Source organism: Pipistrellus kuhlii, unplaced genomic scaffold (genome assembly GCF_014108245.1).
Source record: "Pipistrellus kuhlii isolate mPipKuh1 unplaced genomic scaffold, mPipKuh1.p scaffold_m20_p_20, whole genome shotgun sequence".
Taxonomy (NCBI): domain Eukaryota; kingdom Metazoa; phylum Chordata; class Mammalia; order Chiroptera; family Vespertilionidae; genus Pipistrellus; species Pipistrellus kuhlii.
The window spans coordinates 19,356,441-19,372,788 of NW_023425516.1; the positions used below are offsets into that span (position 1 = coordinate 19,356,441).

Below are 16,348 nucleotides of genomic sequence, written 5' to 3' on the forward strand. Positions count from 1 at the left end.
TAGGTAGAACATTGATGTCCTGAATCCCTGGTGACACTTCCTTCTGCCATGGGGGAGGCCCTCTTTGGGAGTAGCTCAGGAAGTACAGTACCGCACCATGGAAACCAGCAATTGGACCTGGGAAGCTGGCCCTGCCAGGAGCACCTACCAGAGTTCCTCGCAGATGATGAGAAGACACCATGGTTTACGGTAAACATTTAATTGGCTCCATCAGCAATTCCAGCACAAGGGAGGCAGAATCAACCTACCCAGAGGTTCATGAGGTGTGGAGGTCACAACCCAGGGGCCCAGAAGAATGAGAGTTAGGGTGATCAGAGGTGGTTGGAGAAAAGGGATGCCGGGTGAGGAAAAGCACAGAACCTGGCCGGATGTCTGCCTACAGGAAGGGAAGGGAGGGCACAGATGGGCTGCAGCTATACATTCAAGTTCTCAACCTCATTGTGTGGAGGGTAAGCAGTGAGCCTCTTCCCAGCTGTCTTGTATTAGGAAACCCTCCCACGTGGTCTTGTCCCCTCTGTGCTATCTATTTCCCCCATCCGGTATTCCAAGTTCCGCAACTCAAAACCAGGTTCTGAATTCTAAGTTCTACCTTCTGGGTTCCTGGTTCTTTTTTATTTTTTATCATTTTATTTTTATTGCGTTTTTTACAGAGAGGGAGAAGGCTAGAGAGTCAGAAACAGCAATGAGAGAGGAACATCGATCAGCTGCCTCCCACACAACCCCCACCAGGGATGTGCCTGCAACCAAGCCAAATGCCCCTGACAGGAATTGAACCTGGGACCCTTCAGTCCGCAGGCCGATACTCTATCCACTGAGCCAAACCGGGTAGGGCATGGGTTCCTGGTTCTTGTTCTGTTCCGTTTCCTGCCCCGGATCCTTTCCAGCTCCATTCCCCCAGCCTTTTTGGGCTAATTAGGTGGGCCTCCTGCTGACCTTGCTAACTTGAGGATTTTCTTTGACTCCTTGCAATTCTAGGCAGTTCTAGGCTTTTCCCCAGCAGGAGGGACGTGGTTCAGACTTTCCCATTGGAGACCAGGGAATTTCCCCGTGAGCCTGGTCTGCTTTGATCTCTTCCCTGCCCACCCCACCTCTAACCACTAGACACACTACCTTTTGTGTAACTAAAGCTCAGCTGTTGTTTTCCATGGCGATACTTGGGGACTGGTGGCCTCTAGATGAGGAATTTTAGGGGAGGGGGGAATGTAAGAAGACATAAAAGGTTGTGTCCTTCATTCAAAGAAATTAAAAACTGCTTCCAGCACAGGGGGAGGGATGGGCAGGGCAGACAGAGCTGCGAAGTCCTCAGACCTCTGTCATCCTCAGCTTCCTGTTGTCTGAGCTGAGCACCAGCCCCCAGCGTCCTTCCAGATCAGAGAGGAAACCAAGACAGACGGACTGGGAGCTGCTCTGTCCATGGCTGCCCTGAGAGAGAAGGGCAGGCGGCAGCAGCATCACTGGAGAGGCGAGATCTTCAAAGGGATCATGATCCGAGACTCCATGTGCCGCACCAGGGGGACTGCGGAGAGAGGCAGAGGTCACAGAGGTGAAGGAGGCCAGCGCACCCAGGACTCTGGCTTCTGAGGGGGGAGAAGGCCTGGGGTACTGAGACAGGAAATGCCCCGTCCTTCTGGAACGGCCCAGGGAGAGCACCGGGTCTTCCAAACTGAGGGAGAAGGGAGGACTTCGGTGGTGATGAAATGCAACATGTAAACGCTTGTCATTGATTACCCTGGTTTGGTTTGCTATGGCAACCCCCAGAGCCTAGAGCGCTCATTTAGGCCTGCCTGGACCATGGGCAGTGAGCCACCAGGATGGAACCCCAGTAACTCAGGGTCTTCAAAGCAAGCTCCACGTCGCTGAGGTAGCCAAGGGAGGCTGGATTCCACCCTCAAAGAGGGCCCCTAGCAGATGACCTGTGTAGTACTTACCTGTGTAGTAGACATTTTCGTCCCAACCCCTCTTCCTCCACGCTGCATTTCTAGTCTCTTCCCGAGACTGCAGGTCTTTGTAGGCTGCGGGAGGAAGGCATGGCCTCATTCCTTGGGCACACAGGGCTGGCTCGGGCCCCCCCCACCCCCCGCACTGCCCCCGGGGGGCCCAGCCTACCCCAGAGATGGTGCACCACGTAGAGCTCCCCTATCTGCGAGAAGAAGCCGCCCACCGCCTCCTGGTTCTCCTGTCGGTACTTGATGGCCCGAGCCCTGCGCGGCAGAGGGGTGTTGGGGAGGGGTGTTGGGGAGGGGTGTTGGGGAGGGGTGTTGGGGAGGAGTGTATGCGCCAGGCCGGTACAGAGGGCCCCGAGGTGTCCCCAGCCTGGTTTCTCTGCTCCACCTCAAGGGGGAAGCCGGAGGCCCCCAGCTCTTGAGATGGCCGGAGAATGGGGTGACGGAAGTGAGCTGGGGCTGGGTGGTCCCAGGGGATCCTCTAGCAGGCGCTCACCTCCTGGGTGCATTCCCCCCCGGATCCACGAGGGGCAGCGGTTGCAGAGTGCCCTGCCCTTTGGCCCCGGGAAAGGTGGTACCCCAGGGGCCTTGGCAGGGCAGCTGGGCAGGGTCTCCCCAACCCGAGCCCCCGGCACTGCCACTCACCAGTTGTTCCCCCACTCGATCATGGTTCCTGGCTGGAAGAGAAGCAGGAAGGAATCGAGTGAGCCCTCCCCTTGGACGCCAGTGTCACCGCTGGGGGAAGACCGGACACTGTCAGGCCTCCCAGCTCCCAGGGTCACGTGGCCTCACTCAGGGGCCCTGCCTCACACCCGGGTGGGTGCATACCCACCTCCGTGCTGCGCCCAGAGGGAGGGAGCGGCTAGAACCCCCATCTGCATGCCGGGGCACCCACCTCAGGGCGGGCCCCTTGCAGCTGCACTACAGCAGGGAACGCGCGGGCCGGCGGGGGCCGGGCGGGGGGGAGGAAGGCACCTTGAGCTTGTAGGTCCTCAGCTCGTAGATGTTGGGCCCGGCGCGGGGCTGCGGCTCATTCCAGAAGCTGAACTCCAGAAGCATCTGGTTTCTCCGGGACAGCAGCATCTGGCTCCGCTCCTTCCGGAACTCCAGGTACTCCTGCGGGCGCGGCGGTCAGGGCAGGGCAGCGGGGAGTACCCCGCGGCAGGGCCCAGGGCCCACGGGGTGGCGGAGGCAGCCCCAGCACAGGCTGGGCCGGAGCCGGAACCGGTACCCACCTTGTTGTTTTTGAGCTTGTTCATGCAGTCCATGAGGGCAGGGTAGCCGCCGGAGAAGCGCCACAGGTGCACTGTTGTGGGGTGAGGAGAGGTTCGGGTCAGGGGGCCCCTGGGACCCCGGCCTGCTTCTCCCCGAATTGGCTAAGCTTGTATGTAAGCGGGGTGGCCTCCAGCCTGGCTCTCTGTAGCACCAGGACCCTTTGCCTTGGGCGGGGGGTAGGGGAGAGGGGGTAGTGCTGGCAGGGCATGACCCCAGACACAAATCCAGAAGACCTAGGCTGGAGCCCCAGCTCTGCCAGGTGGCCTTTGACCCCTCCAGGCTTCAATGTCCTCATCTTTTTTTTTCTTTAAAAAATTTTTAAAAATATATATATTTTATTGATTTTATACAGAGAGGAAAAGAGAGGGATAGAGAGTTAGAAACATCTATGAGAGAGAATCATCCCCTATTGGGGATGTGCCCGCAACCAAGGTACATGCCCTTGACCAGAATCAAACCTGGGACCCTTCAGTCCCCAAGCCCACACTCTATCCACTGAGCCAAACCGGTCTCGGCTCTTTTTAAAATTTTTAATATATATTTTTTTATTTCAGAGAGGAAAAGAGAGATAGAACCATCAATGATGAGCGGGAATCATTGATCAGCTGCCTTCACGCCCCCTTCTGGGGCCTGGGTGGGCGGCGGTGGTGCTGGAGAGGGGGCAGCTCACCTGCCTGGTCCTGCTCCCCGTACCACGTGTTCCAGTTGCCCACGAGCGAGCAGGGGTAGTCCTCATCCAGGTGCAGCTTGGGCAGCACAGCCTCCCTGCGGGAGGGGCACAGGGATGGGGGAGGGCTCAGACCAGCCACGTCGAACCCTGAGGTCAGGGATCCCCCTCAGGCCCGCGGGGCTGGGGGCCAGCCTCCCCATCTCTAAGAAGCAGACGTGGGACAGGACATCCTGAGGACGGGCGGCTCTGAAAGGTACCTCCCTGGGTTTCCGCAAGGAGGATGGGGCTGGGATACGGTCCCCACCCCAACAGGCACTGGGACAGGCGGGTGGAGGAAGATGCTCACGTCAGGCTGTTGTAGGCATCCAGACACTCGGGCTTCACGTTGTGAACTGCAAGGGAGGACGGAGAGTGGGGGTGTATGTGTGTGTCCTCAGGGAGCCCCACGGGGCCTGAGCTCCCAGACCCTCATCCCCAGGCCGAAGCCTTGTGTGGAGGGGCCAGCTGGGGGGCGCACAGCCACTCACACTGGATTTTGTAGAGGTTGCTGGTCTCCTTCTTGGACAGGAGGGTGGAGTGAGCGTCCTTCCGGGGGTCCACCTTATGCACGAAGAGTGAGCGGAACCAGCTGCCTTCATTGTCCTTGGAATAGAAGCTGCGGGACGAAGGGGTTCAGAAGGACGCACGGATACGATACGGGGAGCCTCTGCCCCTGCACAGGCTCAGCTGCCCCGTTTCCCTGGGCTGGTGACCCACATTCTGGGAACGGGGTCACGGGATCCCATGGCAGCTCCAGGATGAATGGCACATGTCGTGGGAGCCGGCTGAGCAGACCTGGCCCCTTCTGCAGGGTTCCTGGCACCCAGTCTGCTTCCTGAATCGCTGATGAGCCTCAAGAGGCCACTCCCATCTCTCTCTCCAGCCTCCTTGCCTCCACGTCACCCCGTTTTCAAGGGGTTCTCCACGGGGCCACACACAACTGCACCCCGTTTCCTGGAGGCCAAGCAAACCCAGACCCCCCTATTGCACATCCAAAGTGCTAAGAGCCCAACCTATACTGTCAGCCTCTCTCAGGTGTGTACCCCTCTCCTGATCGCTCTGCCCTGAACGAACCAGGCTCTTCCACTCTGTGCTTCCTTCCTAAGTTCTGTCCCTCTGACGAGAACGCTGCACTCCCCTCCTTCCCAGCGCTCACACTACGCCCGGCCTGCGCCCCTTCCGGCCCCACACATGGATGGTCAGAGACAAATAAGCTTTGCCCCCGAGGAGGTCCCAGTGGCTGGAAGCAACGAGCCTTGGCACCCAATGACAGCTGCAGGTCTCAGGCCGAGCCCAGGAGAGGGAGCCTGAACTTAGCCTCTGGCAATCTGGGCGGGCTCTCCAGAGGAGGTGACCTGTCCAGTCTCCAAATCTCCAGGGTAAAAAGCATAGCAAGGCGACACTCATTCATCCAGCCAACACGTAATTGACAAATATCTGCCTTGTGTACCTCCTTAGGGCGCTGTGAGAATGAATGAATGAATGAATGAACCAACGAATGAACGAATACGGTGCCTTGTTCAGAGCAGAGGGACTGTTACCTCTGACCCGGAGAGCGCCAGGCAGATTCCGAGAAGAACCAGGGGTGTTTCAACAAAGCCACCAGCCGAGCGGACACGGCCCTGGAAGATCGGCTCTCCAGTTTGCCAACCAAGACCTTTGCTCCAAAACTGGGCCCCAAGTCATTGATTAACACCAGCACTGACCAAGACCCACAGCCAGCGGCCAGCCTGGGCGAGAGCCCACAAGCAGAAGGCAGGCCCAGGAGCTCCGGGGCGCTCCCAGGTCTTCCCGACACCCTCCGATCTCTCCTGCCTCTGGCCCCCCCCTTCCCCGGGTGCCTAAGGAGCGAAGATCCTTCCCACGGGAAAACCCGGCAAGGGGCCTGGCCAGGATCCCAGGGCAGCGTCTGGCCTGGAACCCAGCATCCTCAGGCTCACCTTTCCAAGTTCATTCCCTCAGCGAAACCCTTCTCTCCCAACCCCGCAGCAGAATCAGTGCTTTCAGAGCACAGGCTCTGGGCAAACGGGGTTCTCATCCCAGCTCGGCCTCTCCTCTCTGAGCCTCATGCCCCTCACCTGGAAACAGGGCCCGAAGGACGGGCCTTTCCGCCCACGAAACGAAGGCCTGGGTGCCAGCTCTCATCCACTTTGCCAAGCTTTCCGGAGCCCATTCCCACTGGAAGGGGATAACCACAGAGCCAGGGTTCCCCATCCCAGGGGGGTCTCAAATCCCCCGAGAATTCTCAGGACACCCCCCCACCCCCCGCCCCCCAGACCACTGTAACAGCCTCTATGGGAATGGGCCTAGTGAGCAGATTTTAACAAGCCCACCAGGGGAGGCTGGTGCACACTCCAGTCTGAGAACTACTGTTCCCCAGCAGTCCCAATTTCTTTATTATTTTTATGTCATCTGGGCAAACCATCCCAGACACGCCAAAGATTCTGTTACCAAAACTCCACCAAGAACGCCTCTTAAGCCTAGAAAAACACAATACCGCTTTGTCCGGCCTGTGGGGAGGATCGGCCCCGTCCACAAAAACACCTCTCACATTCCCCCCTCGGCCCTGCCACCACTTTCATAGGACCATGTCTCGTCTCCCCAAACACACGGCATGTCCTTCCACACCCCGTCCTCTCCCCCCCACCCCGGGAATACCTGGCGCAGGGCTTCCCGCATGAGAACGGCTCCATGCATGCCCCAGTGAGAACCTCAGGAATGACACATCTGCACTCTTAATAGGTACCCATAGTCCGATGCCCCCCAACCCTCCCCCCCGAAACAGCTCCAGAATGTTCTATGGATTCGCTAGGAAGCAGGGGTCTAGGCACATGCTGAAACACTCCTGTTCCGTGTTGGCCGAAGCTATTGATAGAAAGGCCCAGACAGAGAGAGCGAACACCGAAGGTCAGGGTCACCGGTACAGCAGGAGGAACGGCTGTTTACTGAGCACCTACTGTGGGCCCATACCTAACGCTCACAACGTGTTTCTGAGAAACACGCGGCTCCCACGCTCCTGGGTGGCCTCCGGATGTTTGCCTGCATACGGCTTCTACGACCAGCGGATCCTGTACCCCAGCCTTTCATCTCTCCTCTGGCACATAAGGCGATCGCCCCAAGGCCCTCTCCGGCCTCGGAGGAGGGGCTCCTGCAGACCCTGCCGGAGACATGGCCTAGAGCAGAGGGCAGACCTTCCACCCCTAGGGGCTAGCAGCCTCACCTCCCGGCCCTTTAGGCCCTTTAAATCCAAACAGCTCTATGAGACCCGGACTGTTTTACCTCTCCCATGTGACAGGTGAGATACCTGGGGTTTCCCGAGGCCGAATGACTTGCCCAAGGTCACCCCACCGAGAAAGGCGGCAGGCGGCAGGCTCTTCCCATGCTACCAGCTTTCACATCCGGCTCCTCTCTGCCAGCTGCCCCGATACCCCACTGCACAGCACACAGCGAACTGGCATCTCAGGGCCCACGGTGGGCGAGGTGGGGGGTGGGGGGGCAGCTTGGGCCGGGGCAATTGGCAGGAAGAAGCCTGCCTCCTTCCACAGGGCGGATGGGGTCCTCGCCTCTCACCAAATGTGCCTGAACCCTGGGCCAGGGGCTGGGGAAACAGAAAAAACGAGGTGATGGTGTAGTAGGGGAGACAGGCAAGCGCTGGACAGGGTGTCAGTGCAGGATGGGAGGCGTACAGGACGCTGGGGACGGGGGAGGGGGGGAGGGGAGGCGAGGGGCCAATCAGGGAGGCGCTGGCCCAGAGCAGGCCCCGCACAAAAGCTCAGGCCCTCAGGCCGGGGGCAGGGTCCAGCCAGCCGTCCTCTCCCAGGAGGCACTGGGCGTCAGGAGGCCAGGGTCCAGGCCCAGAGCTGCCCCCGGAACAGCAGGGGGAGTGACCTTGGGCAATTCCCACCCATCCCCAGGCCTCCTTGGCCCCACCTGTACTGCTCAGGGCTGGGGAGCAAGGGGTCTGCGCAGCTGTGGCTCTTGGGGATCCTCCATCCCCCCCGCCCCCAATTCCAGAGGGAGAAACTGCTTTTCCCAGGGAGCCCCAATGGATGCTACCGCACAGTCACCGCAAAGGCCCGGGAGGGGGGAGAGGAGGGGGCTGAGGCCACTCCTGCTGCCTTCCCTGCTCCAGGGCCCAGGACCGGCCCCTCCCGTTCACCCCATCTTTCACCCTCTGCCCAGAGCCAGGCACCCCCTGCAACAAAGACGCTGGGCATACCCATCGCCCCCATCCTGGCTCAGGGCTCTACCCCAGGCCTGGGTTTTGCACCCGCCTCCAACCCATAGACTGCAAGCCGGAGCGTCTGCGCATCGCCCACGCCCAGGCCCTGCACCCCGCCCTGCACCCCCGCGCTCACCGCGCCGCCGCCCGCTCCGCGCGGGGCCCGGGGCCGCCCAGCAGCCGCGCCGCCGCCCAGATGCTGCCCAGCCGCGGAGCCATGTTGGCGGAGGGCAGGTTGGAGGGAGACCCGCCCCAGCCCGGCGGCGCGGCCAAGCGTAAGTAAGTCCCGCCTCCCCCGGGCACCCCGCCTCCTTCCGCCTCGCCGCCGAACCCCCATTCCACCGCCGCTGGGGGGAGGAGGGGGGGCAGCCGTTCTTTCCTCTGAGCTCCTGCGCGCAGCTGCTGACCTGCTCTGTGACCCAGGAAAGCCCTTGCCCCGCTCCGGCCTCAGTGTCCAGTCCAATGAAATGGGAGCGTTTCAATAAAATGGGAACAATGAATGAGGAATTCTTTTTTTTTTAATTTAATATATTTTATTGATATTTTACAGAGAGGAAGGGAGAAGGACAGAGAGTTAGAAACATCCATCAGCTGCCTCCTACACACTCCCCACTGGGGGTGTGCCCGCAACCAAGGTACATGCCCTTGACCGGAGTCGAACTGGGGACCTTTCAGTCCGCAGGCTGAAGCTCTATCCACTGAGCCACACCGGCTAGGGCAGAGATGAGGGATTCTTAGCGGGCATGGATGGATGAGCATCAGAGTGAGGCCCTGGAAACTGCGTTTTTCTGGGGACGCGGGGAGCCACAGGCGGTGTTGATCGCACTGTCAAAGCCGCAAACCCCCTCGCAATGTAAGACTGGTGGGCAAGGCTCAGGGCCGCGCCATGCCATCTCTCCATCATCTCCTTTACTCTTCTCATCCGCCTTCACCATCTCCTCCTGCGTCTCCTGGGGCCCCACACCCTCCTCCTGCCCGGGCCAGCTCCTCTGTCTGCTCTGCAAAGGAATCCCTGCTCTGCCTCAGTCCCCCAGATCACAGACGTTAGCAGAAGCAGAGAGCTTGCAGACGCCACACGGGGGCCAGGGGCTTAGTGGCTTCCAGAGGGACGTGGAAGTAAGCACACACCCACCCCAGATGCGAGCCCACCGCAGGCAGATGGCTCCTGGCTGGTGTGCTTGGAGCCGGGGCGTGGAGGGCAGGCTCTCATTCTGGGATTCCTTCAGCAAGTACTGGGTCTGCCTGGCTCTGAGACACCAAAGGTGGCAGAACGGTAAAGTCCTGCCCTCTTGGGACTTAAGGCAAAATCAAATCAGCCCTGACTTTGAACCCCTCCAGGCCGGCAGGCACCTTCGGCCTCTCCCCCCTCACCGCTCCTGCCCAGACACAAAATATTTACTGGGCAAGTGAGAGATGTAAACAAAAACATTTCTGCCAATTGCCACCGAGACTGTGAAGTATGGGGAGCTCTGAGGACTTATAATGGGGAAGAAGAGAGAAAAGGGAGGTCTCATATAGACTCTGGGGGTCAGTGATGACATCTATAAGAAAGCAAGGCTCAAATGATGATTTCCCCCATTTTCTAAAGTTGCTACAACACACATGTAGCATAGGTGTGATTTATTAAAAAAGGAAACTATATCCTTATGACAAATGGAAAAACCTGAATCGATTGCCATCAACAGCCCTGGCTGGTCAGCCTGCGGGCTGAAGGGTCCCGGGTTCGATTCCAATCAAGGGAACATGCCTGGGTTGTGGGCTTGGCCCCCAGGAAGGAGTGTGCAGGAGCAGCCGATCCAATTCTCTCTCATAACTGATGTTTCTCTCTCTCTCCCCCCCTCCCTTCCTCTCTGAAATCAATAAAAACACATTTAAAAATAAATAAAATAAAGAATGGGGGTATAATGGGGTGTTAGACACAGCTGGGCCCAGTGGCTCCTTGGGGTGATCAGAGAAACCACAAGGGGGTAAGCTCCTCCTTCAGTCAGAGTGATGGGAGCTCCCAGTCACAGCCGCTTCCGGGAAAGCCCAGGTGGGCCTATGAGGTGCAGCAAATCAGCTGTCCTTCCCTGAGGACCCGAGTGTGGCAGGCCTGGGGAGGCGGGCACGACTGCCCCCTCACTGTGAGAATACAGTCATCTTTTATTGCTTTTTACAGAGAGGGAGAGGAATAGAGGGCTAGAAACATTGATGAGAAAGAGTCATCAATCAGCTGCCTCCTGCACACCCTCTACTGGGGATGTGCCCGCAACCAATGTACATGCCTTTGACTGGAATCGAACCCGGGACCCTTTAGTCCGCAGGCTGACGCTCTATCCACTGAGCCAAACTGGATTCGGCCAAAGAGCAGTTTAGACAGCCGCCATGTTGGACAGCCGCCACGTTGGACCGTGTGACTTGGCAGCCGCCATGTTGACCGCATGGCTTGCAGCTCCCCTGGGGGCCGCCATCTTGAAACAGCAAAGGCCAACCCCTCCCTTTGAATTAGCTAATCTCCGAAGACTGTGAGCCTGAGCTCCATTAAGAGCAAAGGCCAGGTCATGTGCTCCAGGGGTATAAAGCCAAGCAGACAGTCTGCTCGGTGTGCACGCGCTTCCAGACCGTGTGTGTGTGTGTGTGTGTGTGTGTGTGTGTGTGTGCGCGCGCGCGCGCAGCCTCCTGCGTGGAAGTAGATATGTCTGCCTTGCTGCCTGGCTCCCGAGTGCTTTGTGTTCTACCAGGACCCCTGACTTGGGGGGCTCGCCTTATTTCTAACATCCTCTCACCTGACTCTGGGCCTAAGCCTTGGAGGATAAGTAGAGAGAATTGCCAGGAGCAGGGAGAACCTGAAGCTGAGCAAGCCCCGTGTGCCCGTCTGCAGGGGAGAAACGGGTCTCCAGTGACCGGCTCAATCCCACAGGCTTGGAGGGCGGGCCAGCTTCCCACCCAGAGCGACGGCGCGGGCAGCCGGGATGACCTGCCCCGGACATGCCCACCGAGGCTGCCTAGCAACGCGTCGGCCACAACATCGAGGCCATTTGGAAGCCATAGGAAGCCGGGACCCCGGGGTGGGGAGACACTGGTCCTCCTCGTCTCCATGGAGAGTCCTCAGCACATTCCTGGTGTTCCTGGCTGCCTCTGCAGGGGAGGAGGAGGGAGGGCTGGTCTGCAGCCCCCTCATGCTGGTGTAGTAGGCATTTCCAAAGAGGGTTTTCCCATCTTCCCCCAAGTCAGGCGGGGCACACTCGCACCCCTGACCCAGAGGGTGTGGGAAACGGGCGTCCCTCCCAGCCGCTCACCTGGAATGCAGCTCGGAGAGCTTCACCCCTACCCCAGCTACAGGGTCAGCCCCTTCCAGTTTACCCAACTCTCTGTTTCATCGCTGAATGTCCCCGCCCCCAGACTGCCCCTCACCCCCCACCCCCACCCCCGTCCAGGGAAAACCGAGAGGTTTGATCATCCTAATTGTGGCCCTTTCCCGCTCCTCAGGACACCCCCTCTTCCATCCCAGAATCTTTTTTTTTTTTAAATATATTTTATTGATTTTTTTTTTTTTTTTACAGAGAGGAAGGGAGACGGGGAGAGAGTTAGAAGTAGCGATGAGAGAGAAACATCAATCAGCTGCTTCCTGCACACCCCCACCTGGGAACGTGCCCTAACCAAGGTACCTGCCCTTGACCGGAATAGAACCTGGGAACCTTGAGTCCGCAGGCCGATGCTCCATCCACTGAGCCAAACATTAGGGCCCCAGGATCTTTCCTCTGCTTAGCTAACTCCATTCCCCCTGCCTCGCCACACCAGCTAACCGAGCAGCTGGTCAGAACGGGTTCTTGCCCCACGGACCAGCATTCTGGGCAGCGAACCAGAGAGATGCTGGGCAGTGATTCCACGAATGAGCAACCGGGCCATTTCCAATTACGGCGAAACCAATCGCCCCCCATCGGAGCAGCTTGAAACAATAAACATTTATTAAACCACAGGGTTCCCGATGGGCCGGGGATTCAGGAGCGATGGGTTCGCCAAGCTGGTTCCGGCTCTGGGTCTCCTGCAATGTCGCGGTCAAGGTGCGTGCCTGGGCTGTGCGGGTCTGACCGGAGCCGTGGGCCCGGCTTCCTAGGAGGCAGCTGATCGATGTTTCTCTCTCATCGATGTTTCTGACTCTCTATCCTTCTCCCTTCCTCTCTGTAAAAAATCAATAAAATAGCCGAAACCGGTTTGGCTCAGTGGTAGAGCGTCGGTCTGCGGACTGAAAGGTCCCGGGTTCGATCCCGGTCAGGGGCATGTACGTTGGTTGCGGGCACATCCCCACTGGGGATCGAGCCCACAATCCCGGGCATGTGCCCTTGTCCACAATCAAACTAGGGACCCTTCAGTCTGCAGGCCGACACTATCCGCTGAGCCACACCGGCCAGGGCCGCCCAATTATTAGGATTGGACTCTTCAAGCCGTTTTCAAGGAGCAGGCCTCCTCAGCACCATTGTGTCCTGTGCTAGGAGCTCTCCCCCCCCTTCCTCTCCGAGGTCCCTTCCTGCCCACCACCGGGTCCACGACTCTCTTTCCCCTGCCCCTGCCCGCCCCGCCCCTCCCTGGGAGGGCTGACCCATCCCCGCTCCCTCTCTTCCTCCCCCAAGCAAGCTGCCCTGCTGGAATCTGCCTCCATCCGTCACGGCCAAGGCCTGCTGCCCAATTTGTGAAAGGAAATGAGAGGTGCCGGGGACAAAGACAGATGGGCAGCGCCGGGCGGAGAGGAGCAGGCCGCTTCCTGAGTGTGAGATATGGGCGGCCCTGCCATTACCTGTTCTCCAGGACAGACAGATCATGGCGGACTGGGCTGCAGCAGCCAAGAGACAAATGGCCCAGCTCTGGCCCTGTCACCGGCTCCTAACGGATGGGCTCTTAGGCTCGGGCTCAGCTGCGCTCACAATTGCCTTGCCCGGCTCCTGTGGGACCCTGAACTGGAGGGACCCCAAACAGGAGGGCCAGGGGCAAGACAGCTTTGTGGTATGCGTCCGAGGCACTTACGAATGACAAGACTTAGACACGGTGTCACATAAAACCATCAACAGAGTGCTCCTCCAGGGTGACATCGGAAGTCATACAAACGTTGGGGGGGGGGGGGGACCATTTTAACTCACTAGGGATGGGGCAATGTCAAAGCGTCCAGGGATGGAATGAATTGTCAACTGTGTTCATGCTATTGCCACAAGGTGGCGCCACGGAAGCCGGGGAAACAGATGACCACATTGCGACATTAGGGAGCAAATCACCAAGCTGTTAAGCACACGCTGGATTCTAGCAACTGTGTTTTGTGTGTGTGTGTATGTGTGTGGCTATTCAGCTGTCGTTTTGCCACTCACTGTCATTATAAACCACTTTACGCAGATATATGACATTATCTACGCATTCGCAAGGCAGGGAGGCCAGTACTGGGAAATACACTCCCGCGCCAAATGGATGGATGTCTTTGGAGTGGCTATTGGACCCGATGGAACACCATGAAGACTGAACTGCCTCCACCAGGTGATGCTGTAACCCGGGAGCGTGCTGGGGGCAGAGAGGATGCGGCGAAGACACAGCAGCAGCAAAAGCAAAACACGTGGAGGACGGTTGCAGATTGATGGGCGGTGCGAACGCGTTTGATCACTCCCTTTGCAGGCATTCCTGCGGGGTGAAAGAGGTTCTGGGGTACAAAGGTTTGAACCATGGGAAGTGTACCGAAGGCACCTTCCTGAGAAATGGGGCTTTTTATGCGGTCCTGGCATAAATAGGGCTCCTGAAGCCGCCTCCTGCGAGGGGGGTGCTGAGCGCTGAATTGTGTCCCGTGAAATATCGAGTCCCCTGCCTCCACTTCCTGGCTCAGAGCTCCTCCGACCCCTGTAATTCACTAACCGGTAACAGTACTGGCACACTTTAAAATATTTTTTTAAATTTATTTTAGAGAGGAAGGGAGAGAGATAGAAACATCAATGATAAGAATCATTGACCAGCTGCCTCCTTATAAAAAGGGAAACCAGGACACAGAGATAGACAGACGTGCACAGAGGGAAGACCATGGGAGGACACACAGACCGTGTGAGGGTGGAAGCGATGCTGCCGCAGCCAGCGACCCTCCGGGGATCCCAGAAGCCGGAAAAGGCAACGAAGGATGGACCCTGACAGGAGCCGGGTCCTGGGGACACTTTGATCTTAGGCTTCGAGCTTTCAGGGCTGTGTGACGATACATTTCTTTTCTTTTCTTAAAAACTGATTGCAGAGAAGAAGGGAGAGGGAGAGAGAGAGAGAAACCTCAATGATGAGAGAGAATCAGTGATTGGCTGCCTCCTGCATGCCCCCTACTGGGGATCAAGCCTGCAACCCAGGCATGTGCCCTGGACCGGAATCGAACCCAGGTGTGCAGGCTGATGCTCTATCCATTGAGCCACACCAGCCAGGGCTCTCTCTTATCATTGATGTTTCTTTCTTTCTTTTCTTTTCTTTTTTTAATATATTTTATTGATTTTTTACAGAGTGGAAGGGAGAGAGATAGAGAGCTAGAAACGTTGATGAGAGAGAAACATCGACCAGCTGCCTCTTGCACACCCCCTACCGGGGATGTGCCCGCAACCAACGTACATGTCCTTGACCGGAATTGAACCTGGGACCTTTCAGTCTGCAGACCGACGCTCTACCGCTGAGCCAAACCGGTTTCGGCTCATTGATGTTTCTTTCTCTCTCTCCCTCTCCCTCTCTGGAGTCAATAAAAATACATTTTAAAAAAATCTTTAAAAAAGAAAATGAAGACATTCTCATGCCTGGCCCATTTCCCCCGAACAGCCCCTCTGGAGGGGAGAATGTGCCAGCACTAGACAGAACAGAGAGTTTCCCAACAGCAGCCTCTCCGGATGTGCCGGCAAATGATGCTGGTACCTGGCTGGTGCCCCTGGCCTGGCAAGGGCCTGCGGGGCAGAGCTGGGTGCATGCTATTAGCAGAGTGCTAGCAGCAGTGTCTGCTGGATGCTCCAGGAATGTAGCTCGTGGTTCCTGGGGCTACAGCGGGAGCAGCTTGGCAGCCACGACCAGAGAGGCAGGGCGGTGCAGTGGTCACACCGGCGGGCTCTGTGGGGCGCAGACCTGGGTTCTAGTCCCGGCTTCGCCTGCCCCTGCCTGGACGATGACAGCCAGCCAGAGCTGTCATGCTGAGTCTGCTTCCTCCTCTGTAGAGAAGAGGCGATGGGTTAGTATGGATGAGGTGCTTACGGCTCAGTGAAAACACAGGGATGGTCTCTATTCAACCCTTATGAGTTATTTAAAGTAGGATTTATTCCTTAAAAACAGAAAGTTATGTCCTAGCAGGTTTGGCTCAGTGGATAGAGCGTCGGCCTTGGAACTGAAGGGTCCTTGGGTTGGATTCCGGTCAAGGGTGCAGGTACCTGGTTTGCAGGCTCATCTGGGAGGCAACCAATTGATGTCTCTCTCTCTCTCTCTCTCTCTCTCTCTCTCTCTCTCTCTCTCTCTCTCTCTCTCTCTCTCTCTCATTGTTGTTTCTATCTCTCCCCCTTCACTCTCTCTAAAAACCAATGAAAAAAATACCTTCCAGTGAGGATTAACAACAATAAAAAACCCCCAGAAAGTTATGCCCCCCTTCCCAGCTCATACACATCCCGTCACAACCTTTGATACCATTAAAAAACACACACAAATAATACACATATATGGTTCCAAAACAGAAATCGTAGAGCGCCAAGTGCGCGAAATGCTTTGATTCGGACCGTTTTTTGCACCAACAAAAACAGCTGTCGCATCGGATTCAACCTCGTCAGTGCCAGCCAGTTCACAGAATTGCCAGTTTGTAACTAACTCGTTCATATTCCTCAACGACCCCACGAGGCAGTGACAGCCACACCCCGCTCCTGTCCGTACTTACTTCGTTCTCCTAGAGAGAAGCGGAGGGACCTGGGGAGAGAGTGTCCGACACACGACCCCCCGGGCGGGCGCGTCCCCCCCGGCGCCCTGGACGCGCCAGGACCTGGGAGGCTCCCCGCGCGCGCGCCCCGGGGCCGGCCTCTACGTGGTCTCCCCGGAAAGGCGGGTCGGGATCCGCCGCGCCTCAACCAGTCTTGCTAGCGCTCCTAACAAAAGCTTTCGGAGCCACCGACGCTGCAGCCAATCAACGCCGAGCTTAGGCCCTCCCCAGTGAGAGCGGAACTTTCAATTGGTGGAGTCGTTCGGGAGAGGCGGGAC

At 57.8% G+C, this 16,348-nt stretch overlaps 1 protein-coding gene across 2 annotated transcripts; it reads right to left on the reverse strand.

Moving 5' to 3' along the window:
• Nucleotides 1-189: 189 nt before the first annotated feature.
• On the reverse strand, nt 190-8,434 carry NIPSNAP1 (nipsnap homolog 1). Of its 2 annotated transcripts, none has more exons than XR_006742391.1 (10): nt 8,286-8,434; nt 4,416-4,543; nt 4,235-4,280; nt 3,889-3,983; nt 3,179-3,249; nt 2,919-3,059; nt 2,589-2,620; nt 2,107-2,201; nt 1,929-2,028; nt 190-1,516 (listed from the first exon to the last, which is right to left on the reverse strand). XR_006742391.1 is itself a non-coding variant. In XM_036449480.2 (10 exons), the coding sequence occupies exons 1-10, from the start codon at nt 8,366-8,368 to the stop codon at nt 1,452-1,454; spliced, it is 840 nt and encodes a 279-aa protein (XP_036305373.1). In that variant the 5' UTR covers nt 8,369-8,434; the 3' UTR covers nt 190-1,451. The 2 variants fall into 2 exon arrangements, 1 of the variants encoding a protein (XP_036305373.1); XM_036449480.2 differs by having other exon boundaries at nt 1,929-2,012.
• Between the last annotated feature and the right edge of the window lie 7,914 nt (nt 8,435-16,348).

What these genes read in the sequence shown, in the direction of transcription:
- NIPSNAP1 (XM_036449480.2), bottom strand. Translation starts at nt 8,368, where the DNA reads ATGGCTCCGCGGCTGGGCAGCATCTGGGCGGCGGCGCGGCTGCTGGGC. An exon ending in TGAGGACCTACAAGCTCAAG is followed by an intron (nt 2,621 to 2,918) that starts GTGCCTTCCTCC and finishes CTTCTCTTCCAG; the next exon opens with CCAGGAACCATGATCGAGTG. An exon ending in ATCGAGTGGGGGAACAACTG is followed by an intron (nt 2,202 to 2,588) that starts GTGAGTGGCAGT and finishes TCTGCCGCGCAG; the next exon opens with GGCTCGGGCCATCAAGTACC.